Consider the following 22,915-nt stretch of genomic DNA (forward strand, 5'->3'; position numbering starts at 1 on the left):
CTTTTCAAAGTGCAGTTGCTCTAGAGCTTAGTAAATGAGGAAAAATTTCACTTTGCAAAGAATACCCAATCATGTGCAAGGAAAATGCATTTTTGCTTGCACATGATTGGATGATAAAAGTCAGCAGAGCTTCTGCTCATTTACTAAGCTCTGGAGCAACTGCTCTTACAGAGTGCAACTGCAATTTGCAAAGCGCACAGTCTATTAGCCTTTAGCAAATCCACCCCTTTATGACTTAGTTTCTGTCCTGCTGACAAACTCTATAACAACAACACAGAAATAAAACAATTTTAAGTAGAGAAGGGGAAGCCTGGAACCCCAGTCTCATTTTTACTTCTGTCTGTGTCCCTGTTGCTAATTTCCCCTCACTTCCTGTCTGGTAAAATCATTGTCACATGGACAGAATGTGAGGAACATTTTGTTTTAACAGACCATAAGGGAGGAATAAAGATATGTTTGTTGTAAGGATTTACATACAGTACATGTTAAGGTAGCCCTTTTTTTTTTCATTTTGGATAGAGCAAGGGAGGGTAGTAACCCCTGTCAGATTTATTTTCGCCATTTGTGTCCCATTGCGGAGATTTCCCTTCACTTCCTGTCCCATAGCCAAACAGGAATTGAGAGGAAATCCCTGCTAATTAAGGGAATTCCTTGGGAGGGCCCAGGCCATTAGAAGCTAGTGTCACCATTGTAAGATTTCCCCTCTATTACTTTTCTGGGGACAACCCAAAATTTGGGATTTTCTTTTACTTTTACTTTCAATGATGACAGTAAACAAGAAAAATAGAGAGGGGGAATCTCCCTAACAGGGGCACAGACTGCAATAAAAAACTGCCAGGAGTTCTAATCCCGCTCCAAAACAAAAATAATAGTTTTGCCTTTAGTTATACTTTAAGTCTTGTCCCTCCCCCAGCCTTCAACTGGACAGTGAAAGGATAAGCAGCAGACTTGTGAGCTCATCTGTCACTCTGCACTCTCCTCCTATCAACATGTTCCTTTGTTAGCAGATAAGCACTACAGAACAACTCATTTGTTCCTTGTGCTCCTTTTCCCTCTCCCAATCTGTAGTCTGTTTTACGCTGGACTGTAAGAGGCTTTTACTAAGCTAAATCATATGCTTAATTTTAAAAATCTATATATAACGACATAATAATGAATGCATAGGTACATTAAAGCTGAAGTGTGGGCAAAAACTTTATTAAAGCATTAACTATAAGCTACTTCTAATAATTTGTGCCCCACTAGTGGCTGCTGCTTCTTCTGTTAAGCCAGCCAAATTTCGGTGATGTCACCGCTGAAGTCCTGGAGGTGAAACTAACAGTCGGGAATGGAGCACAGCAATCACAGTGGGTTTCTTGCTATGCAGCATCTCCAATTGAAAACATCTTGTATTTCTTTCAAAGGTGTTTCTGTGATTGGACAATGGGAGAATATGGCACTCGTGCACCTTGTCCAATGTTTGCCCAACCTTATTTGCGTTTTTTTTCCCTGGAATTCAGACTTAAAGCATTTGTTAACCCAAAACGTAATATATAGATCCTGGTCCCTTAAAGCGGGAGTCCTTTAAAAGCCAGCAGCTACAAATACTGCAGCTGCTGACTTTTAAAATCATGACACTTACCTGTCCAGCGCGCCCGCGATGTCGGCACCCGAAGCCGATCTCTAGATCGTCTGTCGTGTGCTGACGCCACCATCTTAGGGAAGGGAATCAGGAAATGGAGCCTTTCGGCTTCATTTCCCGGTTCCCTACTGCGCATGTGCGAATCGCGCTGCGCAATAAGGACGGTCCCCGCTGCCTCTGGGATCTGTGCGTTTCCCAGCAGGCAGCGGGGCACTTGCAGAAAGGGGCGGGCACTTGCGGAAAGGGGCGTAATCTACGTCCCTTTCCGCAGAGAGCTATCCCGGAAGTGGGTGCAGAATACCTGTACTGTACAGGTATCTGCACCCCCCTCCCCCCTGAAAGGTGCCAATTGTGGCGCCGGAGGGGGGGAGGGTTCCGATGAGCAGAGGTCCACTTTAGGGTGGACCTCCGCTTTAAAGCATATTACACAGCACAGTGCTTGTGCTGTGTAATCTGACCCCCTCTAAACTTAAAAAAAAACTCCCTGAACTTGCCACTTCCTGTATGCCCTCTCTACACTGACCACGAAATTCATGACCAGGGCCGCTGATAGGCCAGTACAACTGGCCCTGTTGTACCGGGCCCGACCAGCAGGGGGGCCCGGGCAACCTTAACAGATAAGCAATTTAATGTAAAAAAAAAAAACATCTGCGATCAGAGTCCACCTCCGACAATCACTATACCGCCATACAGAACACAACACCGCCCTATACTCCTGCCACCCACCCCCCACGCGTTACATTTTATTTTTTGCTGATAGACACGTTCGTGATTAGGTGGAGGCAGGGGAGGGATTATTTCTTGTATTTAGGGCGCGAAAGAATACCTATTCTGCACCCGCTCCTCATCCCGGCCAGCGTATCCTCTGTAGTGGCAGAGCGTGCCCCCCCCCCTGGTGGTGCTGCGGAGTGATACCTCTCTCCGCATGAGAATTAGCAGAAGTAGCACTGGCAGTGAGGTAACAGGCGAGCAGTGGTGGCAGACGGAAGAAGTCATTGGCAGAGGCATCCCATCTAACTAGTTCGTGGACCCTCAAGTCCAGGCAGCAGCAAGATCACGGAGAAAGTGACTCCTGGGGCCCAGCTAACAATTATACAGGTGTGTGCTTGGTTGGGGGGGGGGGGGGTAGGGGCTTCAAGATCTACTACTACTGCAGCAGCATCTATATATTATGGCATTGGCGGCATGGGTGACACTGTCTGCAGGTATCACATGCGTTACGGCAGGTATCACATGCGTTACGGCAGGTATCACATGCGTTACGGCATCGGTGGCACTGTCTGCAGCACAATATCGTATTGGTGGCATGGTATGGGTAGCATTGTCTTTGCAGTACATTATGGCATTGGCATGTCCCTCTGTCAAGTCGCTGATTGCCACCATTACTAGTAAAAATAAATAAAAAATACATAAATACAGAAAAATCAGATTGTAGATGCTATAACTTTTGCGTAAACCAATCAATAAACACTTTTTTTCGATTTTTTTTTTTTTTACAAAAAATATGTTGCAGAATACATATTGGCCTAAAATATTGAAGAAATTTGATTTACATTTTTTTATTGGATAAGTTTTATTGTAGTAAAAAATATATTTTTTGTTTTTATTTTTTGTTTAGAAAAGCAAAAAACGCAGAGGTGACCAAATACCACTAAAAGAAATCTCTATTTGTGAGGGGAAAAATTACATACATTTTATTTAAGTACAGAGTCGCATGACCAAGCAATTGTCAGTTAAAATAACAAAGTGCTGTATCGCAAAAAATTGCCTGGTCATGAAGGGGGGTAAATCTTCCAGAGGGCAAGTGGCCTTCCTGGGTTGCTGAGAGAAAAATAAATATCACTTGTAGACAAACCTGCACTGTGTTTTAAGGCGGGGTCTGGGGAGGGGCCAGGGGAGGAGCTGAAGGAGGGACCAGGGGCGGGACCGGGGTGGAGCTGAAGGGGGCCCCACTAATTGGGCTGTACGGGGCCCCATGATTTTTATCAGCGGCCCTGTTCATGACTGCTGAGCCATGACCACCGTGGTCAGAGTGCGTCCCTCCATCATACACTGCCTGCTCTATGCTCTCCTCTCTCCTCCCTCACCCCCTCCTTTCTGCTTGTCATCTTGCTCTCTGTCTGTTTCTGGCCCGGCATTCTTGTAAAAGAAAAATCTAAAATTGTCACTGGCAGCCCTTCTATTAGAGGCTGGCATAGCATACTATGTAAGTTGTAACCCCTAAAATTGTCACTGGCAGCCCCTCTATTAGAAGCTGGCATAGCATACTATGTAAGTTGTTTTGAAAAACTAGTGCTCTAAATACCGAATTTCTGCTGTCTTCAGGCCCGTCACATTACAGCTCCGATGGATGGATTCTGCGGAGGAGACAAGCGGTCAGGAGATCTCTCCAGCTGACGTCAGAGGGAGATCACGACTCCTTCCGCAGAATCCATCGGAGCTGTAAAGCGGCCGCGAGTCACGTGACTGGCTGAAATTCAGTATTTAGAACACTAGTTTTTCAAAACAACTTACATAGTGTGCTATGCCAGCCTTTAATAGAGGGGCTGGCATAGCCTTATATAAGTGCCTTAACAAACACTTTCAAAATGCACAAATCAAGAATAAAAACCGGGGGCTACATTGGATATATGTCAACAAATACTAAGAACGGTTCTCGCATCCTTTGCCAACATAGATTAGGGATTTGTCCATATATAGGCAGATTATTCCTTTATGTCGTTTTGGAATGGCTGGACAATACACGCAGCAAGTGGTGATTTCGGAATTGTGATGTACCCAATTCAAAGACAACCTGTGTTGTCAGTGCTGCATGGTGGGGTGTATACCAGTTTTCAAAAACACTTGATAAATGAAGCTACATAAAAGGTGAATCGGCTTGAGATGGTTCCTACCCTTTAGATCTCAGAATAAGCTGTATGCGACGTGAATGTAACACAGAGTACTAATCCTTCAGTGTAATGATTCACAGCTTGTGGAAGACTGAGTTCCCTACAGCTTCCACAATACATTATTCATGTGCCGAGAAAGCCTCTCCTGTCATTCTCCCTGACTACGGAGACCTTACTAATATTACCATGCTGTAGTTATTTATTCCATATTTTTCCACTTCTCTTTTTTTGTTCATAAATAGCATACATGTGGTTATTGAGAGCAAATATTTTCCACATTTCATGTTAGTTTATGAAATCCCTGCTCTCCACATCAGATTGGCTGCTAAGCCCAGAAGCCCCTAGCTGTCAGGTCTTCTCATGTCTCACTCTGTTACCAAATACTCAATCACTGTTCTCTGACTGGAGGATTTTGCTCAGAGGCTCTGACGAGAAGCTGATACCCTTATACATTTAGCTAAAGTGACAGTGATTTAGTGCATCTCTTTAAAAAAATAAAGAATCTATGAAATGTAATTACAGAGAGAAATAGGAACTTAATTATATTAACTGAATTGTTAAGGATTATTGCTCATTCAAATATGAATATATTGTGCAGGGTATTGAACAGTTTTAAGATAATGAGGGATAATAAAATGTAAATTACGTTATGCAAAGGGGTATTAATTCAAATGAATGTGTTCAATTTTGGGTAGACGTCAGTCTGTTCAGTCATGGTCAAATTCTAATGAGTTGGATACTTTTGAGGAGTATTAAACTGTATGTAAACCCTAACAATGAACTTCCCCTATTTTCTCCCCTTTGGTCTGTTAATTATAATGTGGGGGTGCACTCAAATGCAAAGCCAGTGAAGTACATTTCATGGCTTTTTGCCCGCTTTTATTCAAAAGTGAAGTTCAAAACTCACACAAAGGGTTACCCTTGAAGGGTCACCAGACCTTTTTTGATCATGACCCTTCGAAGTCGGCCAAACTTTTGTCAGACCAGCTGCCGTACATACGGCAGAATGTCGGACGTTTTTTTTTATTGAACCGGCTGATGCCACCCGACATTGGACAACTGTGTGTACTGGGCTTAAGTCATTCAGCTTTGTGACACTCAGACTCCTGCCTAATTACACACAGTCTCATAGAGAAGGACCTGGTCTAATCAGATAACCTCTATGTGAGTCCATAACAGACACTCTCCCACCATCTGTTCATACATTCTTCACCTGTAGCAGCTTGTTTTCAGGGCCCTGAACCATAGGCAGCCCCTTGACTAAAAAGGCTGTGCACACCTGAACATTCAGAATGCTGGTGTCCAATAAAATTTGGACACAGGGTTAGAGACTTCATCCTTTCCTAGACTCTACAAAGCTTCTGGATTTCAGAACCCAATCCAGGAGTTACTGCAAAACCTTTTTTCTCCACTCAGAAAAGACTTCCTGGGGCCCCTCAACTTGTGGAAGTGAGAATCTTGGGTGACATCTAACCCTTCTGACAACATGACATTGTACAGCAAAAGTGTTTTGTTATATCTCTTTGATAAATGCAAAAAAAAGACCTTTCAATCCTACCAGAAATCCAGTAAGGTCATAAGTTCCTCTGTTCTCTATAGTGTTACCTAAAGCAGTGTTATGAGCCCTACCCAATTCACCTCTGTGAACTAAAGAAGATCTCCCCCAATCTTATGGAGATGAAGAAAGGGATTCTATATTTCTAATACACATTCTGTCCTAGAGTGACAGCACTAGTTCTCCGTAGATGCAGAGCAGTCAGTGGAATGGCCTGTAGCAATGAGGAAGATGTTGTTGGTACTCCTTCATCTGTCTCCCAGAGCAACAGGAGCGGATTTGGGCCACAGAGGTTACCATCCTGTACAGAGGTACGCCATTAATTTAAGTGCATGGCGGGGCCAACTATGCTACTGTGGAATGGTAGTGGAAAACTCTAGACAGATAGATGTGGAAAGAGTTCAGTATGTCCTTCCTAAATGCAGATTACAAAGAAGGTGTACACTGTTAGGGGGAACCAAGAGATAACTGGACAACAGTTGCAGTGCAAGTGTACATAATGCACGTTCATCTCTAACAGTAGAGGTCTGCCTTAAGGTCGAGTATCCCCCCCATGACAGCCTCAGCCTTGTCTCAGGGCATTGATGAAGACAGCACAAAGCAAAGGTACCCCATGTGTAGTAAAGTGACCCTGTGCAAGGTGCCTAGCAAAGCCTAGAAGAATCCATAGGCCTCTCATGTGACCCTCACTTGGCGCCCAACAAGAAGGGAAACATGGAGGACATGACAAACAACCACCTGACTAGCCCCTACCTCCTTGGGAAATGTTCAAAAGGGGATTCTTTTCCTCAGTTCCTGTTGTTCTTACTTCCAGTTGTGTGTATATAGGACAGGAAAGCAGGGAAAATATCTCCAATGAGATGGCAAACAAATGACCTTAAATATGCTGCAAAGTGTAAAGCTGCCCATACATGGTATGTCACCCAGCCTGCTGAATAAAAAAAACTGAACCGGTTTCCCTATCCGCACATTCGGTGTGGATGCAGGAATCCTCCCAGCTATGTCATATTCTAAATCAGGGCTTCCCCTCCTTCCCACCAGCAGAATACATAGATTGAACTGAAATTTATCAGCAATCCCATGCATGAGAGGTTGGTTAATAGATTAACTTCTCACGAATGGGACCAACCATACATGGAATAAACTTTTGGAACAATGTGTGGCCAGCTTTCTAAAAGAATCCTAAAGCGGAACTACCATTTTTTTAATACAGAAATTGCCAGCTAATATTTGTGCATGCATGCACAGTTGGAAAACTGTGAACCTTGCGTCTTTCTCAATAGTTCTCCCAGCTAGTGTGCAGGCATAGAAGCAGGACCTGGATACTTTAATGACCTCTTGGCTTCTCAGCCCAGTGGTCATAGGCTTTCCACATCCCCCTCATTATGCTCCCACATTTGGATAGTGGGCAGTAGGGATGAGCTTCGTGTTCGAGTCGAACGTACGTTCGACTCGAACATTGGCTGTTCGTCCGTTCGATGAAATCCGAACTCTTGGTCCGTTCGCGTCAAAATTCGTGTGGCGCGCGCGGACCACAATGCACTGCGGTGGCGCAGTGCATTGCTGGCTCATGATTGGCCAAGCATGCACTGTGACCCCGCATGCTTGGCCAATCGCAGCGCCAGCAGTGAGGAGAGCCATGATTGGCCACAGGCATCCTGCCTGTGGCCAATCATAGCTCAGGCTGTGTAGTGCACGCCCCACACTATATAAGGCCGCCTTTGAGGCGGCCTCGTGTAGTGTGTTGGCATCTGAAGCAGTGGGTGTTCTGTGTACCTTCAACACAGTACACACCAATCGTTTTTTGGCTGATTTCCTATCTTGCTGTTGTGTAGTGGTTATTGTCTGTGCCCTGACCGCAGTATACACCACTACACTATATTCACCTCACCTATATAGCTAGCTAGTGATCTATCTTTAACCACTTAACAACTGCCCATTGCCGATTAACGGCTTCAGGGCGGTTGTTTAACTCTGAGAGGCCGTTAATTAACGGCCTCCCAGAATTCTGCTCTCGCGCGCCCCCTGGGGCGCGCACTCGAGAGCATCCATGACCGCCGGGTCCACAGGACCCGGCGCATCACGGATCACGGCTCGTCGCGGCCGTTTACCACGTGATCGCTCCGTCAAATGACGGAGTGATCACTTGTAAACAAACCGGCGTCATGTTATGACGCCGGTTCCTCCCTCCCCTCTCTGTACCGATCGGTACAGCGGAGGGGAAAGAGATCGGTGTCAGCAGCGATGTGGGCTGCATCTGCAGTGCCCACATCGCTGCTCACCAAATTTAACCCCTCAATTCCCTGCCAATACTCTGCAATACCAGTGCATACTCTGCAGTACCCTGCCATTACTCTGCAGTACCCCCCATTACTCTGCAGTACCCTGCCATTACTCTGCAGTAACCCCCATTACTCTGCAGTAACCCCCATTACTCTGCAGTACCCTGCCATTACTCTGTAGTACTCCCCAATACTCTGCAGTACCCTGCTATTACTCTGTAGTACCCCGCCAATACCCCGCCAATACTCTGCAATACCCTGCAATAAATTGCCATACCCAGCCATACTCTGAGATACCCAGCCATACTCGGTGATACCCTGAAATACCCAGCCATAGACGCCCCCCACCCCTCACCGCCCTCCGGTGCTTCTACCAACTCGCCAGTACGATCAAAGCCAGAATCTTTTTTTTATTTTTTATTTCAGGCTTCCCAGCCTAGAGGGGAGATGTGGGGTCATATTGACCCCCAGATTTCACTGTAAAGAGGACCTGTCACCCCATATTCCTATTACAAGGGATGTTTACATTCCTTGTAATAGGAATAAAAGTGATCAAAAATATATTTTTGGGGAAAAAAATGTCAAACTAAAATAAATAAAGTAAAATGAACAATAAAATAAAAAAATAAAAATTAAAGCGCCCATGTCCCCATGTGCTCGCATGCAGAAGCGAACGCATGCGTAAGCCCCGCCCACATATGAAAACGGTGTTCAAACCACACATGTGAGGTATCGCCGAGAACGTTAGAGCGAGAGCAATAATTCTAGTCCTAGACCTCCTCTGCAACTCAAAACATGTAACCAGTAAAAAAAAAATTATGAAGAAAAAATTACTAATCTGCTAAATTTTATAACAGAAACAAAGAAAAATTCATTTTTTCGCAGAATTTCCGGTCTTTTTTCTTTTATAGCACAAAAAATAAAAAACTGAGAGGTGATTAAATACCACCAAAAGAAAGCTCTATTTGTGTGAAAAAAAGGACAAACATTTCATATAGGTCCAGTGTTGCATGACTGAGTAATTGTCATTCAAAATGTGAGAGCACCAAAAGCTGAAAATTGGTCTGGTTATTAAGGGTGTTTAAGTGCCCAGTGGTCAAGTGGTTAATAATAGAGCTTGCAGTCAGTAGTGTTAGGAGATAGTGCATGCTGTCTGCGTGCTCTGTACCCAGTACATACCGCTATAATATAGGGCAGGCCCCTACTTTCAAACATCCAACTTACAAACATCTCCTACTTGCAAACGCAAGGAGACAGCAGCAAGTGAGATGAAAAAAGACGGACGACAAAACAAATTATACAGGGGTGATAACCCTTCCCTATGTTTTCCAAAAAGCTTAAAAATAGTTTTTTTGACTGGAGCTACACTTTAAAAATGTACCAGTTGAAAATTACAAACAGATTCAACTTAACACAACAAACCTACACAGTCCCTGTCTTGTTTGCACCGCCTGTATACCGCTGTTCTGAGTATATAGGGCCTGGGGGCCACACGCATTTCCTTTTTTTAATATGGGTACAGGGTTCCCCTTAATATGCGTACAAGACCCAAATAGGCTGGTAATGGGCAGGGAGGGCTACCCATGCCATTTTTCTCAATGATTTTCAACCATATTGCAGGAACCAGATATAACATTAAAACCGCAAGCAGTTTTAAATGGTGTTATTTCCGTTTAATGTCATTTTGTGCAGGGACTGTTCTAAACACAGGAAACACGTGGCACTTCACAGGCATACTATAGACACCCCCCAGGCACCTTTTTTTTAAGGAATATTTCACCTTTTTTTTCCCACTTTAATCGTCATTAAAATCAGTGCTCCCGCCAAAACGGCCGTTTTTAAAACTTTTTTTTTGCATTGACCCATGTCCCCTGAGGCAGGAGGCAGGTCCCCAAACCCTTTTTAGGACAGTATCTTGCATATTAGCCGTTAAAATTAGCACTTTCCATTTCGAACGTTCGAGTCCCATAGACTTCAATGGGGTTCTAACGTTCGTAACGAACGTGGGGGCCGTTCGCAAGTTCTGGTGCGAACCGAACCGGGGGGTGTTCGGCTCATCCCTAGTGGGCAGAGGTGAGCACCCACCGTACAGAACATTGTGCCCCCCGTCCTGCTCTGTGTTCTTCTTTCTCATTTAACAAGACAGCTGCATTTTTAAAGAATGTAACAAGTGGGGGAGATGGAACCACCCTATTACACATTCAATTTCTGGCAAAGAATGAAAGTGTTTCCTACAGAGAACTTCCTGTGATTACATCAGTTCCAGCAGATGATAGCACCCTTTCATCACCTCCCATGTCCAATTTTTACTATGCATTAAAAATGAAGATACTTTAGTTCTACTTTAGAGTAGCCGATAATTTACCAATTTCCATGTGTTGGTAGTTGGTACAAAGCATCGCAGAATGTGTTTGGGGAATGGAAGGAGGCATATCACGGATTGGAGTTATGTACATTTTGAGACGTTAGCATGCTTGAAGTAACGGTTTTGCTACAAGGAAAGCAGCATATCCCTTTACACACTTGTGTTAACTAGTTTCCCTAGAAAAAAACTTCATCTCTCAGCAGGAATTTGCAAAGGTGTTGCAGTAGATGTGATTTGGGTATATAAAAATTTCCCACAAGTAAACTAAATTTGTATGGGAGAAGCCTTTCTGACTAAGATGAAACACCCTTTCCTAATAGATTTCAATAGCCTATCTGCAGTGAGGTAGAAACATTGCTTTGGCTCAAGCTCTAATGTGATATCAGAGTGTACACGATGAGTAAGATAGAACAATTGTTGTGCTTTACGTTATAACACAACCTCTTGTTTGTTCATCCCTTCCTCTCTGTACCATTTGCTGCTAAATGCTGTTGGGAAGGCGCTAGCTAAAACAAGTAAACAGGATCACATAATCGGATTATTGTCAGATAACATCCACATTTACAGCAGGGAGTACAGTTCTACAAGCAGTCAACATGTCAAGAAATCCTTGTGGCATGTCAGGAAAGGCAGACTTTCATTCTTGAAGCTTAAAAAGACAGCGAGACATGAGAGGAATAAGTATATTGCAAGCTTTTTCTTATATATAAATCCTTCCACAACAGTGATGATTGTTCTGGTGCAACCATTTATGACAATTTATGAACATTGGAGATAATAATTGATCTATGAACAACTGCAGCTTAGAGATCATTGTCACCTCTTTAAATAAGGCAGATACCCCTGGAATGATTGCTTCCAGAAATTTGTGATTGGCAGTGGGATTTCTTAGCTGATCAACGTTGTGTTCTTTTTAAGATAAGATACATTATACGTTATAGGGGTGCCTGGTCAGTGTCCTTCAATAGGTGTGCAGATTAGAAGTGTGAACGTGGATCATTATAGTGGGATCATTTGAATAGGTTGACAAACTTTACATATAGCTTTGGAAATCCAAAGGCAGATTATATAGTGGCTGATTGTGTGTGGCAGACAACAGCTTATTTGTGGATCACCAACAATGCAAGGATAGGCTTATAATTTTCTGCCCACAGCCAATTGTTCTCCCTTTTAGACCAGCTACTAGAACAGGCATTGGATCACCTGCTTCTAGAATACTGTTATTTATTACAGGTATTTATAAAGCGCCAACAAATTACACAGTGATTTACACATCGTACATTCTCATTAGTAAAAGCCCTGAAGGAAATCATAATCTAAGGTTCCTTATCTCACATGTTTGCATGCACATACTAGGACCGGGTTTGGTCAGGATCAAATTAATCTACCAATATATCTTTGGAATGGAAACCTGCACAGCATACTTGCACCATACAGATAGTGTGCTGGATGGGATTCAAACCGAGGACCACAGTACTACAAGACAGATGTGCTAACCACTAAGCCTTGGGTGCAAGTGTACTTTTATAGAATATGCATACACAGATACTGTATATGTGAGGGTCAGGTGATGCAGGATCTCTTGCAATCCGTTTACTTTCTAGGATGAAAATTTTGTAGAATGAATCATTTGAAATCAATTTATGTTCCAGTATCTGTATTTTTTTATGTTTTGATTTTCTAAAGGTAATGAGGCCGACTAGAAATTTTCACTCAATTTCCATTTCATGACTATTGTGTCATAACCAATGGATGTAGATGTTGGTTGGCAGGAATTTGTTGGGAGGCTAAAATAGTTTTTAAACAAATGGATATATATACAGTGGGGAAAATAATAATTTGCTCCCCTGCAGATTTTGTAAGTTTGCCCATTTCAAAGAAATGAAGGGTCTATCATTTTTATCATAGGTGTATTTTAAATGATAGAGACCGACTATCAACCAAAAATTCAGAAAAAAGCGACACAAATGTTATAAATTGAGTTACAGTTCAGTGAGTAAAATAATTATTTGATCCCCAAGCAAAACATGACTTAGTACTTGATGGAAGAAACCCTTGTTGGCAAGCACAGAAGTAAGGCATTCACACATCTCAGGAGGGATTTTGGCCAACTTTTCTTTACAGATCTCTAAATCCTTAAGGTTTCTTGGCTGTAGCTTGGCAACTCAAAGTTTCAACTTCCTTCCTAAGTTTTCTATAGGATTCAGGTCTGGTCATAGTCAGCAGTTTTCTTCCTCCAAACACTGCGAGACTGCCTTCTCAAGAAGACACATGTACAGTCATGCCAATGAACATCTGAATGATTCAGAGGATTGTTGATGTGCTGTGGTCAGATGAGACCAAAATTGAGCTCTTCGGCAGTAACTCGATTTTCTGTGTTTGGGGGAAGAAAAATGCTGACTGTGAACCTAAGAACACCATCCCTACAGTCAAGCACAGAGGTGAAAACATAATGCTTTGGGGCGTTCTCTCTGCTAAAGATACAGGCCGACTTTGCCGCATTGAGGGGACAATGGACGGGGCCATGTGTTGTAAAATCTTGGATGAGAACCTTCTTCCCTCAGCCAGAACACAAGATGGGTCGTGGATGGGTCTTCGAGCATGACAATCACCCAAAACATACCACCAGAGCAACAAAAGAGTGGTTCAAGAAAAAGCACATTAAAGCGGGAGTCCACCGGAACTCCGCGTTTTTTTTTTTTTTTTTAAAGCCAGCAGCTACAAATACTGCAGCTGCTGACTTTTAAATAGTGACACTTACCTGTCCAGCGCGCCCGCGATGTCGGCACCCGAAGCCGATCGCTCGCTCGGCTGCCGGGTCCCGCCGCCATCTTGGGTATGGGAATCAGGAAATGGAGCCTTTCGGCTTCATTTCCCGGTTCCCTACTGCGCATGCGCGAGCCGCGCGGCGCAATCCGGACGGTCCCCGCTGCCTCTGGGAGCTGTGTGTTTCCCAGCAGGCAGCGGGGCACTTGCTGAAGGGGGCGGGCGCTTGCGGAACGGGGGCGTAACCTACGCTCGTTCCGCAGAGAGCTAGCCCGGAAGTGGGTGCAGTTACCTGGATTATCCAGGTAACTGCACCCCCCTCCCCCCTGAAAGGTGCCGATTGTGGCGCCGGAGGGGGGGGGGATTCCGATGAGCGGAGGTCCATTTTAGGGTGGACCTCCGCTTTAAGGTGTATGAAGTGGTTTAGTCAGTCTCCAGACCTTAATTCTATAGAAAATTTATGGAGGGAGCTAAAACATGAGTTGCAAAGAGACAGCCAAGAAACCTTAAAGTGATTGTAAAGGCTTGTTTTTTTTTTCTTTAAAAATAACAATTATGTTATACTTACCTCCTCTGTGTAGTTGGTTTTGCACAGAGCAGCCAGGATCCTCCTATTCTTGGGTCCCTCTTTGCTGTTCCTGGCTCCTCCTCCTATCGAGTGACCCTCAGCCAGCAGCCTGCTACAGGGGACACCCAAGCCGAATCAGAGCTCCGTGTATTTATTCAGACATGGAGCCCCGTCCTGATCCAACTTTCTCTCTCCCCTGATTGGCCTGATTTAGATTGACAGAATGCATTACGATAAAAAACATTCTGCTTTACAACTCCTTTAAGGATTTAGAGAAGCTCTGTAAAGAAGAGTGGACCAAAATCCCTCCTGAGATGTGTGCAAACCTGGTAACCAACTACAAGAAACATATTACCTCTGTGCTAGTCAACAGGGATTTCTCTACCAAGTACCAAGTCATGTTTTGCTTGAGGATCAAATACTTATTTTACTCACTGAACTGCAACTTAATTTATAGCATTTGTTTTATGTGTTTTTTCAGGATTTTTGGTTGATATTCTATCATTTAAAAAATACACCTATGATAAAAATTATAGACTCGTCATTTCTTTGTAAGTGGGCAAACTTACGAATAATTATTTTCTCCACTATAGGGGTTATTTACGTGAAGGCAAATCCACTTTACCCTACAAGTGCAAAGTGCACTTAAAATTGCACTGAAAGTGCACTTGGAAGTGTAGTCCCTGTAGATCCGAGGGGGACATGCAAGGAAAATAAAAAACAGTATTTTAGCTTGCACATTATTGTAAAATAAAATCAGCAGAGCTTCCACTCTTTTCAGATCTACCCCTCAGATTTACAGCAACTGCACTTCCAAGTGCACTTTGCGCTTGTGGTTCGCACTTTTAGTGCAAAGTGGATTTGGCTTTCGTAAATAACCTTGTGTGTGTGTGTGTGTGTGTATATATATATATATATATATATATATATATATATATATATAGTTACATAGTAGGTGCGGTTAAAAAAAGACAGAGAAAAGAGAACATCTGTGTTCCCATTTGTAATATATATAGCATATTTCATCTTTAAGAGTTCTTATGCGGGTCCTTCACTGAAACACTTTTCTCTTCTGATAACCACTTCCTTATTTTAGGAGAATTATCCAGTCTCGCATTTTCACATTTTAGGTAGCCAGCAGGGATGTTGCAATGTAAAAAACAGACTTGGTAAAAAAAAAAAAAAATGAGTCATAAGAGGCCTCAGAGGTATGAAGGGCCAGTTCATCTGCAGGGCAATATAGATTAGGTAGTCTGAACTAACAGAGCCTGAAAAGCTGTTTTTAGGGTCATGAACTATCTTAATGGCAGGAGATAATCCTTTCTTCTTGCTAACTGTCTGTAGTCAAGTAGTCAAGATAAACTGTTTTACAAAATTTTAAATACAGTTTTATATATATATATATATATATATATATATATATAGTGAATATATACTGTATATTAATATTGTGTATATACAGTGTATATATATATATATATATATATATATATTTATTTATTTATTTATTTATTTACTATATACTGTATATGTGTGTGCTCCTGACCAACAGGGTGCCCCCTAATGGTTTCCCCAAAGAAACAGGCAGCACATGTACCATTTTATTTTCTGTCAGCACTCAGCCTTTTCACCCAGCAGCAGGCTCTGGATTTTCTGATGGCTCTCAGCAAAGAGAACAAGAGAGAGAGCCTTGTACATCGGTCAGCTCCCATGTATAAAGATCTGTGGAAAGCTGAGACTAACGAGGTCTGGCTACCAGGTAAGATGTGGACCTAGGAATGGAGGCTTTATCCTACCTAAAGCTCTACAGAACTTCTGGGCTCCTGGACCCAGATCAAGATTTGATAGGAGTCTAAGAAAACAACAAGTTTGTTTTCTCCATATCAGTCATTAAATTTGGAAGCCGTCCCCACCAGGAGAACACAGTGATTATTTCTAGCAGCTATAACAGCAAAATCCGATAGGCTGGTTGGTCACTTGCATTAAATTGTTTCTTGTTTTCCTGTTTTTGACACTGAGTGGACCAGATACAGTGGGGAAAATAATTATTTGATCCCCTGCAGATTTTGTAAGTTTGCCCACTTACAAAGAAATGGTCTATAATTTTTATCCTAGGTGTATTTTAAATTATAGAGACATAATATCAACCGAAAATCCAGAAAAAAAACATGATACAATTGTTATAAATGATGTTGCAGTTCACTGAGTAAAATAAGTATTTGATCCCTTACCAACCAACAATAATTCTGGTTCCCACAGACTGGCTACATGTATGTGCTCATGTGGTACATAGATTAGTCCTGTCAATTTAAGAAGGTGCCAACTCGTTATGTGTATAAAAGACAACTGTCCACAGAATATTTTTCTTCCATTCAAACCCACTATCATGGGCAAGACCAAAGAGATGTCAAAGGACATCAAGGACAATATTGTAGACCTGCACAAGGCTGGAACAGGCTACAAGACCATCACCAAGAAGCTTGGTGAGATGGAAACAACTGTTGGAGCGATTATTTGCAAATGGAAGAAATACAAAATAACCATCAATTGCCCTCAGTCTCAAGCTCCATGCAAGATTTCGCCTCATGGGGTAAAGATGATCACAAGAAAAGTGAGGGATGAGCCCAGAACTATACGGGAGAATCTCGAAGCAGTTGGGACCACATTCACCAAACAAACCATTGGTAACACAATACGCCACTATGGATTGAAATCCTGCACCATCAGCAAGGTCCCCCTCCTCAAGAAGGCACATGTACAGGCCCATCTGATGTTTGCCAGTGAATAGCTAAATGATTCAGAGAAAGATTGGGGGAGAAGTGCTGTGGCCAGTTGAGACTAAAATTGAGCTCCTTGACATTAACTTGACTTGACGTGTTTGGAGGAAGAAAAATACTATGACCCTAATGCTATGACCCTAACAACACCATCCCTACAGTTAAACACGGAGGTGAAAACATTATGCTTTGGGGCTGTTTCTCTGTTAAAGGTTCAGGTTGATTTTGTCGCATTGCGAGGCTGATGGATGGGGCCATGTATTGTAAAATCTTGGATAAGAACCTTCTTCCCTCAGCCAGAACAATGAAGATGGGTTATGGATGGGTCTTCCAGCACAACAATGACCCAAAACATACCGCCAAGACAAAAAATGAGTAGCTCATGAAGAAGCACATTAAGGTCATAGAGTGGCCTAGCCAGAATCCTGACCTTTAATCCTATAGAAAATGTATGGAAGGAGCTGAAACTTCCAGTTGCCAAGCGACAGCCAAGAAACCTTAAGGATTTAGGCCTGATTCACACCTATGCAGGCTGCAGTTCCCATTTGCATATTCCAGGTGCATTTTGCGTTTTTAAATACACACTTTTGATCCATTGAAGTCTATGGAACCAAAAACCAGAAAAAAAGTCCCTGGTCATTTCCATAAAATACACAGATGTGAGCTACATCTATAGGAAACCATGTTAAATGGATTATTGTAGTTTGTTTCTGCAAAACTGAAAACGCACTAAAAAACACATAGGTGTGACCCAGGCCTTCGAGAATATCTGCAAAGAGTGGACCAAAATCCCATCCTGAGATGTGTGCAAACCTGGTAACCAACTACAATAAACTTCTTACCTCTGTGCTTGCCAACAAGGGCTTCTCCACCAAGTATTAAGTCAGGTTTTGCTTGGGGATAAAATACTTATTTTACTCACTGAACTGCAGCCCAATTTGTAACATTTGTATCATGTTGTTTCTGGATTTTTGGTTGATATTCTGTCTCTAAAATTTAAAATACACCTATGATAAAAATTATAGAACCTTAATTTCTTTGTAATTGGGCAAACTTACAAAAATCACAGGGTATCAAATAATTATTTTCCCCACTGTATCCGTTTAAGTATATGTAGGGTATATTCTTCTGCACTTCAGCAGTTTCTGAAATTCATATACGTACACTAAATAGCTAAAAGTAGGTGGACACCTTTCCAAATGATTGAGTTCAGGTTGTTCCAGTAAAAAGTAAACTGAATGCTACAGCTATAACTGTGACAATTCTGACCTTGGGGCAACAATTTGAGGAAGGCCTTTTTATGTTCCACCATGACTGTGCCCCTGTACACAAACCCAGATCTATAAAGACATGGATGGACAAGTTTTGTGTGGAAGAAATAGTCTGCACAGAACCCTGAACTCAACCTTGATGAACACCTTTGGAATTAATTGGAACACCATTTGTAACCCAGGTCTTTTCGTCCAACATCAATACCTGATCTCACAAATGCTCTTTTGGCTAAATGGGCACAAATTCCCACAGACACACTCCAAAATCTTGTGGAAAGCCTTTCCAGAAAAGTGGAGGCTGTTATATCTGTAACATATTTATGCCATGGTTTTGGAAAGGGTGTCCAACAAGCTCTTATAGGAATGATAGGTATCCACAAACCTCTGGCTATACATTGTAGAGGTAAACACTACTACTGTACTTATCTGTATATTATATAAAAAAAAAAAATGTCCCTTGAATTTGTCTTTTCCTTTTTTTTTAGGAATGGAAAGAACATGATAATCCTGAAAAACATCAATTGCCTGACATATCTTTCCTGTGTGACTTGCTGCAAGGGGCAAGCACAGAGCCCGACAATAAGGTGTGTATCAAATGGTGTAAACAAAGGTGGCTTTATTCAATGTAGCATTTGTTGCTAAGATAGTAACCCCCCCCCCCCCAAAAAAAAAAATCACACCCACCGAAAAGCCCCCACATCCATTATTTTATACCATGGTAATTAAAACTAAAATTACATTTTTCAGGAAGTCAGATTTACATGCAACAGCACCTTGTTTATATGAAAAATAATATTACATACCATAATGTTCAATTCCAATTCACAAAGTCCATATCACAGACTCCCCTCATCACAGTGCATCCCATTACAGACTCCCCTCATTACAGACCATCCCATTGCAGATCCCCCCCAATCACAGACTCCCCTCATCACAGACCATCCCATCACAGACCCCTCTCCATCGCAGTTCCCCCCCCCCCCAGTCACAGACTCCTCATCACAGACCATCCCATCACAGATCCCCCCCCCCCCCATCACAGACCCCTCTCCATCACACATCCCCCCCCCATCACAGACCATCCGATCACAGAATCCCCCTTATTACAGAGCCCCCCATCACAGACTTCCCTCATCACAGAGCCCAAGTCCAGCACCAGGGTGTAGCAAAACACTCCCTGCTGACCCCTCCCCCCCAACTAACTGCTGATATGAAAAAGAAAACTATTCAAATGCCTATTTTACTTACCTAAAAAGCATGGTCACTTGACACCAAAGCCTTATCCTTCTCTCTTCTGTTTAATTCCGGGGTTCCTTCTTTGGGTGTCTACATCACTGCTTGCATGATGTGGACACCTCCTAATGACACCTCCAGCAGCTGGGTCCTTTCTCTTAGACTCCAGAGGCAGGAGAACTTATGAGGGTAGTGAGGTAGTGCTCAAGAAGATGACAAGCATGGAAAAAGGGCAGGCAATCAACTTATATTCAGCTTAATAACTTTTAACTTATAGAGAAATTGATGACTTTGATCCATAAACTGTGGATTGGCTAATGAAGAGGTGTTTGAAATCAAGACTGAAGAGTAAGGTAACTGGTGCACAATGCACTTTTCAAATTTAATTTTGTCCTGGTGTTGGGCCTTAATATAGGTCTTCCGTGGGTGGAACAAACCACTGGAAGCACATTGCACAGCAATTTAACTGCTTGTATATTGTTCAGTGAGCGTGCCATTGGGCATGCTATTGTGTAGCATCGCCTATCAATTTCATCTCTTGATTTGTACAGAAAATTCCTTTTATAGTGGTGTTTTGTGTTAAAATTTGTTGTCTTTTTTCATTTACATCCATTGGAATTTGTCACATCTTCTAATATCTAGAATATCTGATGGTAGTAGCCATGGTAAAGGCTTAATTATACAAAGAACAATCAAGAAAGTGTGGTAACTCAGAGCAACCATATAGCAAGTATCTTTAATTGATGGGACTATTTCACATAAAGTATCTGCATTTTACATTGCTGTAAACTTGTTTGTGGATAATAATATAAAGGTAGGGTCCAGCCAGAACAGGAAAAAACATGTTTAGAAAAGCCCTAGTTATAAACAGTCCCACAGCCAAAAAGCTTTTGGGATAAATTCACATTTATCTAACTGTTGGTCAGCAAGTCTAGCACGCCCACGCTTGAAGTCCCACCACTGCACTCATGCAAATAATAATCTAGAGCTGCCACTTAGAATAATAATGAAATATAGAGGTATTTTAAATGAAAAAATAGTGGCACTGATTTCTCAATATAATAGGGAGTTAAATACTAAACAGTAAACTAATATACAATAACACCATGCGAATAGTGAGAACTGTAAGTCCACAAAAGCTTCAAGTGGTGGACTCGTGATAATTCTTCTATGATAAATATCTCAAATAAATTTTCTTCTACCACACCATTGGTGACAGTGATTCCGCTCCCCTTAAGAAAACGCATTCACCAAATTTTAACACTTTAAACCTTCAGGGTTATTTGTACTTTCGATATCCAACCGTGCACAACAGAAGAGGATTGCTCCACATTTAAATGAGAATAAGTGCTTCCAATAGTGTAATAACGTAAAAGCAATTTATTGTAAAAACAAAATCTTCAACCATTAAACTCACATCAATCCAATTACAATCAGCATAAAAAGGAAAACTCCTGTTGGCAAACTGTAGCAACGTATTGTGGTCACTGCGGACCCACGGTGTAACCTCTAAGTCTCACCTTCACTCGCTCGTTCGTCAGTATCGATACATCCGGTAAACATCATGGGTCACAGATGGTTGCTGTACAGCCACAGCAGCCAGGGGCATGGCTGTACGGACGTTTACCAGACATTTACCGTATGTGATATAAATTCACGTTTGTTGTAAAAAATTGATGCCCCTGTGGACTCCGCAGCATTAAAACTAGTAGCTAAGAATAATTTTCTCCAGTGTATACAGTATAGCAACTTACACTCCCTGGCAACCCAGCATTTACAAACTCTGCACTTCATTATTCTACACTTGATACAAACGCTGGGATGATGCCATGAGCTGGACATGGAGAATAACGACACCTGTGCCGGACCCTTCTACATAATTTCTACAAACCATTTTTAAATGCAACTAAGGGATAAGTGATGTTTGTATGCAAAAGAGAAACTTTTAAGAGTACAAAAACTTGTACTTCCCAGGCCACATTTGGATAGGGTGGGGGAATTTAGTACCTGCAGGACTTTATTTGTGTCCTGGGGGTGATTTATATTTCTACAGGGGATTACATGGATGTCAGGTTAAGGTAAACCAAGTGAACTTTCTGAAATGAGCTCTGTTGCATTGTTTGCTGATTAACATTGGAAGCTCAATGGGTGCCTTCATTGGTTGCCTGGAATAATGTGTAATGACCAGGACAGGAAGTGAGTAGAATCCAATGGAGGTACAGACTGCAATAAAAGCACCTTTTTTAGTTGAGTGCTCAAAGGTTTCATTCTCTTATTTTACTGCTGTCTGTTGGAGATATTCTCCATATACTGTATCTTGTGTGGTCACCAGGACAGCAAGTGGAAATATTTCCAATTCCCAATTGGAGCTTGGACAACAATGCAAAAAAAAAAAAAAAAAAAAGAGATATAAACGTTTCCCTTCTATTAGCAAAAAATGTAATTATATAATGAAAATCTTTTGTTTTAGCATTTGCAGTATTGTGGATGATATAATACTCATTTCAAGGCTCACTGGTGAAATGTCCAAGTGAAAGTGGGTCTGAGATTGTTTACATACACAACCCCTCTATGCTTTTTATAACTCTTATTCAATCTTTGTACATTAATAATTCACAATATAGGTCCAAGGCCAGTAAGATACTCTACTTTTTCCAGGCAGACAGTCTGTCTCTGGCACATCCCACATTCCATCCTTAACCTTTCACTAATGTTTGCACCTTTTCAAGATACTTAATTTCACATAGGTCAGATCTGTGGAATGGCGGGACCTGCAGTGACATATTATTTGGCTGTGGCATCCTGACAGTGAGGGGAGGTTTCAGGAAAACGTCCCTTCTCTATTGATACACATAGGGTAAGAAACAGGGTCATTTTTAAAGATCAAGAAAAACCAGTAGCAGTAAATGATGAATGTAATGAACACTTAGTTAATAGATTTACCTGTGGTATGTCTCACCTGCTTTGTTTTTTTCTAAATTAGAGATGACAATGACAAAATCAACACACCAGGCTGCAATCTATGTACTTTAAAAATGCATAAATAGATTCATAAAGGCTTTGTTTCTTGGTGAATACTTGTGAGTATGGAAAGTTTCTTAATAATTAGCTCATTGTACAGCCATCAGTTGAAAAAATAACCTCCTTTGATTTCCCAGTATTCTGAAGGAAACGTAAAATGTTTTGAATCTCAGCTGGTTCAGCAGGAACTGACCAAGATTCGATCCATTTAGGGGCAAGTTAATTGTACCCAAGTCGATACATTGATCGACTTGGGCGGAACCAGCATGTTGGATTTTTAGCATGCGACTACTGCAAGTGGCTGTAGTCGCTAGCAATAATCATTGTGTTCTCTCGGCATGGAATGGCCCTTTGCGCACCCCCTCTCTGCCTGGAGAACACAATTGCTCCATGGCAGAAATTCCCCCATCAACACTGACTGTGTTGCAGAAAGAAAAATCTCATGATCTATGGCCTCCAAACGTGGCTCAAAATTTGTCTGGTTCAGTAGGGCTTGGACGAATTTTGATCCAAGTATGGGCAGGCTGGTTGTACACAAGTCCTAAATACACACCGCTGCCTTAGA

At 42.1% G+C, this 22,915-nt stretch overlaps 1 protein-coding gene across 3 annotated transcripts in view; it reads left to right on the plus strand.

Moving 5' to 3' along the window:
- ARHGEF25 (Rho guanine nucleotide exchange factor 25) overlaps positions 1-22,915 on the plus strand; it is a 479,971-nt gene that overhangs the window by 377,297 nt on the left and 79,759 nt on the right. For all 3 annotated transcript variants that reach the window (XM_077483624.1, XM_077483625.1, XM_077483626.1), the window contains one exon: positions 18,582-18,680. In XM_077483624.1, coding sequence (XP_077339750.1) covers positions 18,582-18,680 — 99 coding nt within the window. The remainder of the gene's footprint in view (positions 1-18,581; positions 18,681-22,915) is intronic.

Source organism: Lithobates pipiens, unplaced genomic scaffold (genome assembly GCF_037356315.1).
Source record: "Lithobates pipiens isolate NorthernLeopardFrog02 unplaced genomic scaffold, aLitPip1_a1.2 Scaffold_16, whole genome shotgun sequence".
Classification (NCBI taxonomy): Eukaryota; Metazoa; Chordata; class Amphibia; order Anura; family Ranidae; genus Lithobates; species Lithobates pipiens.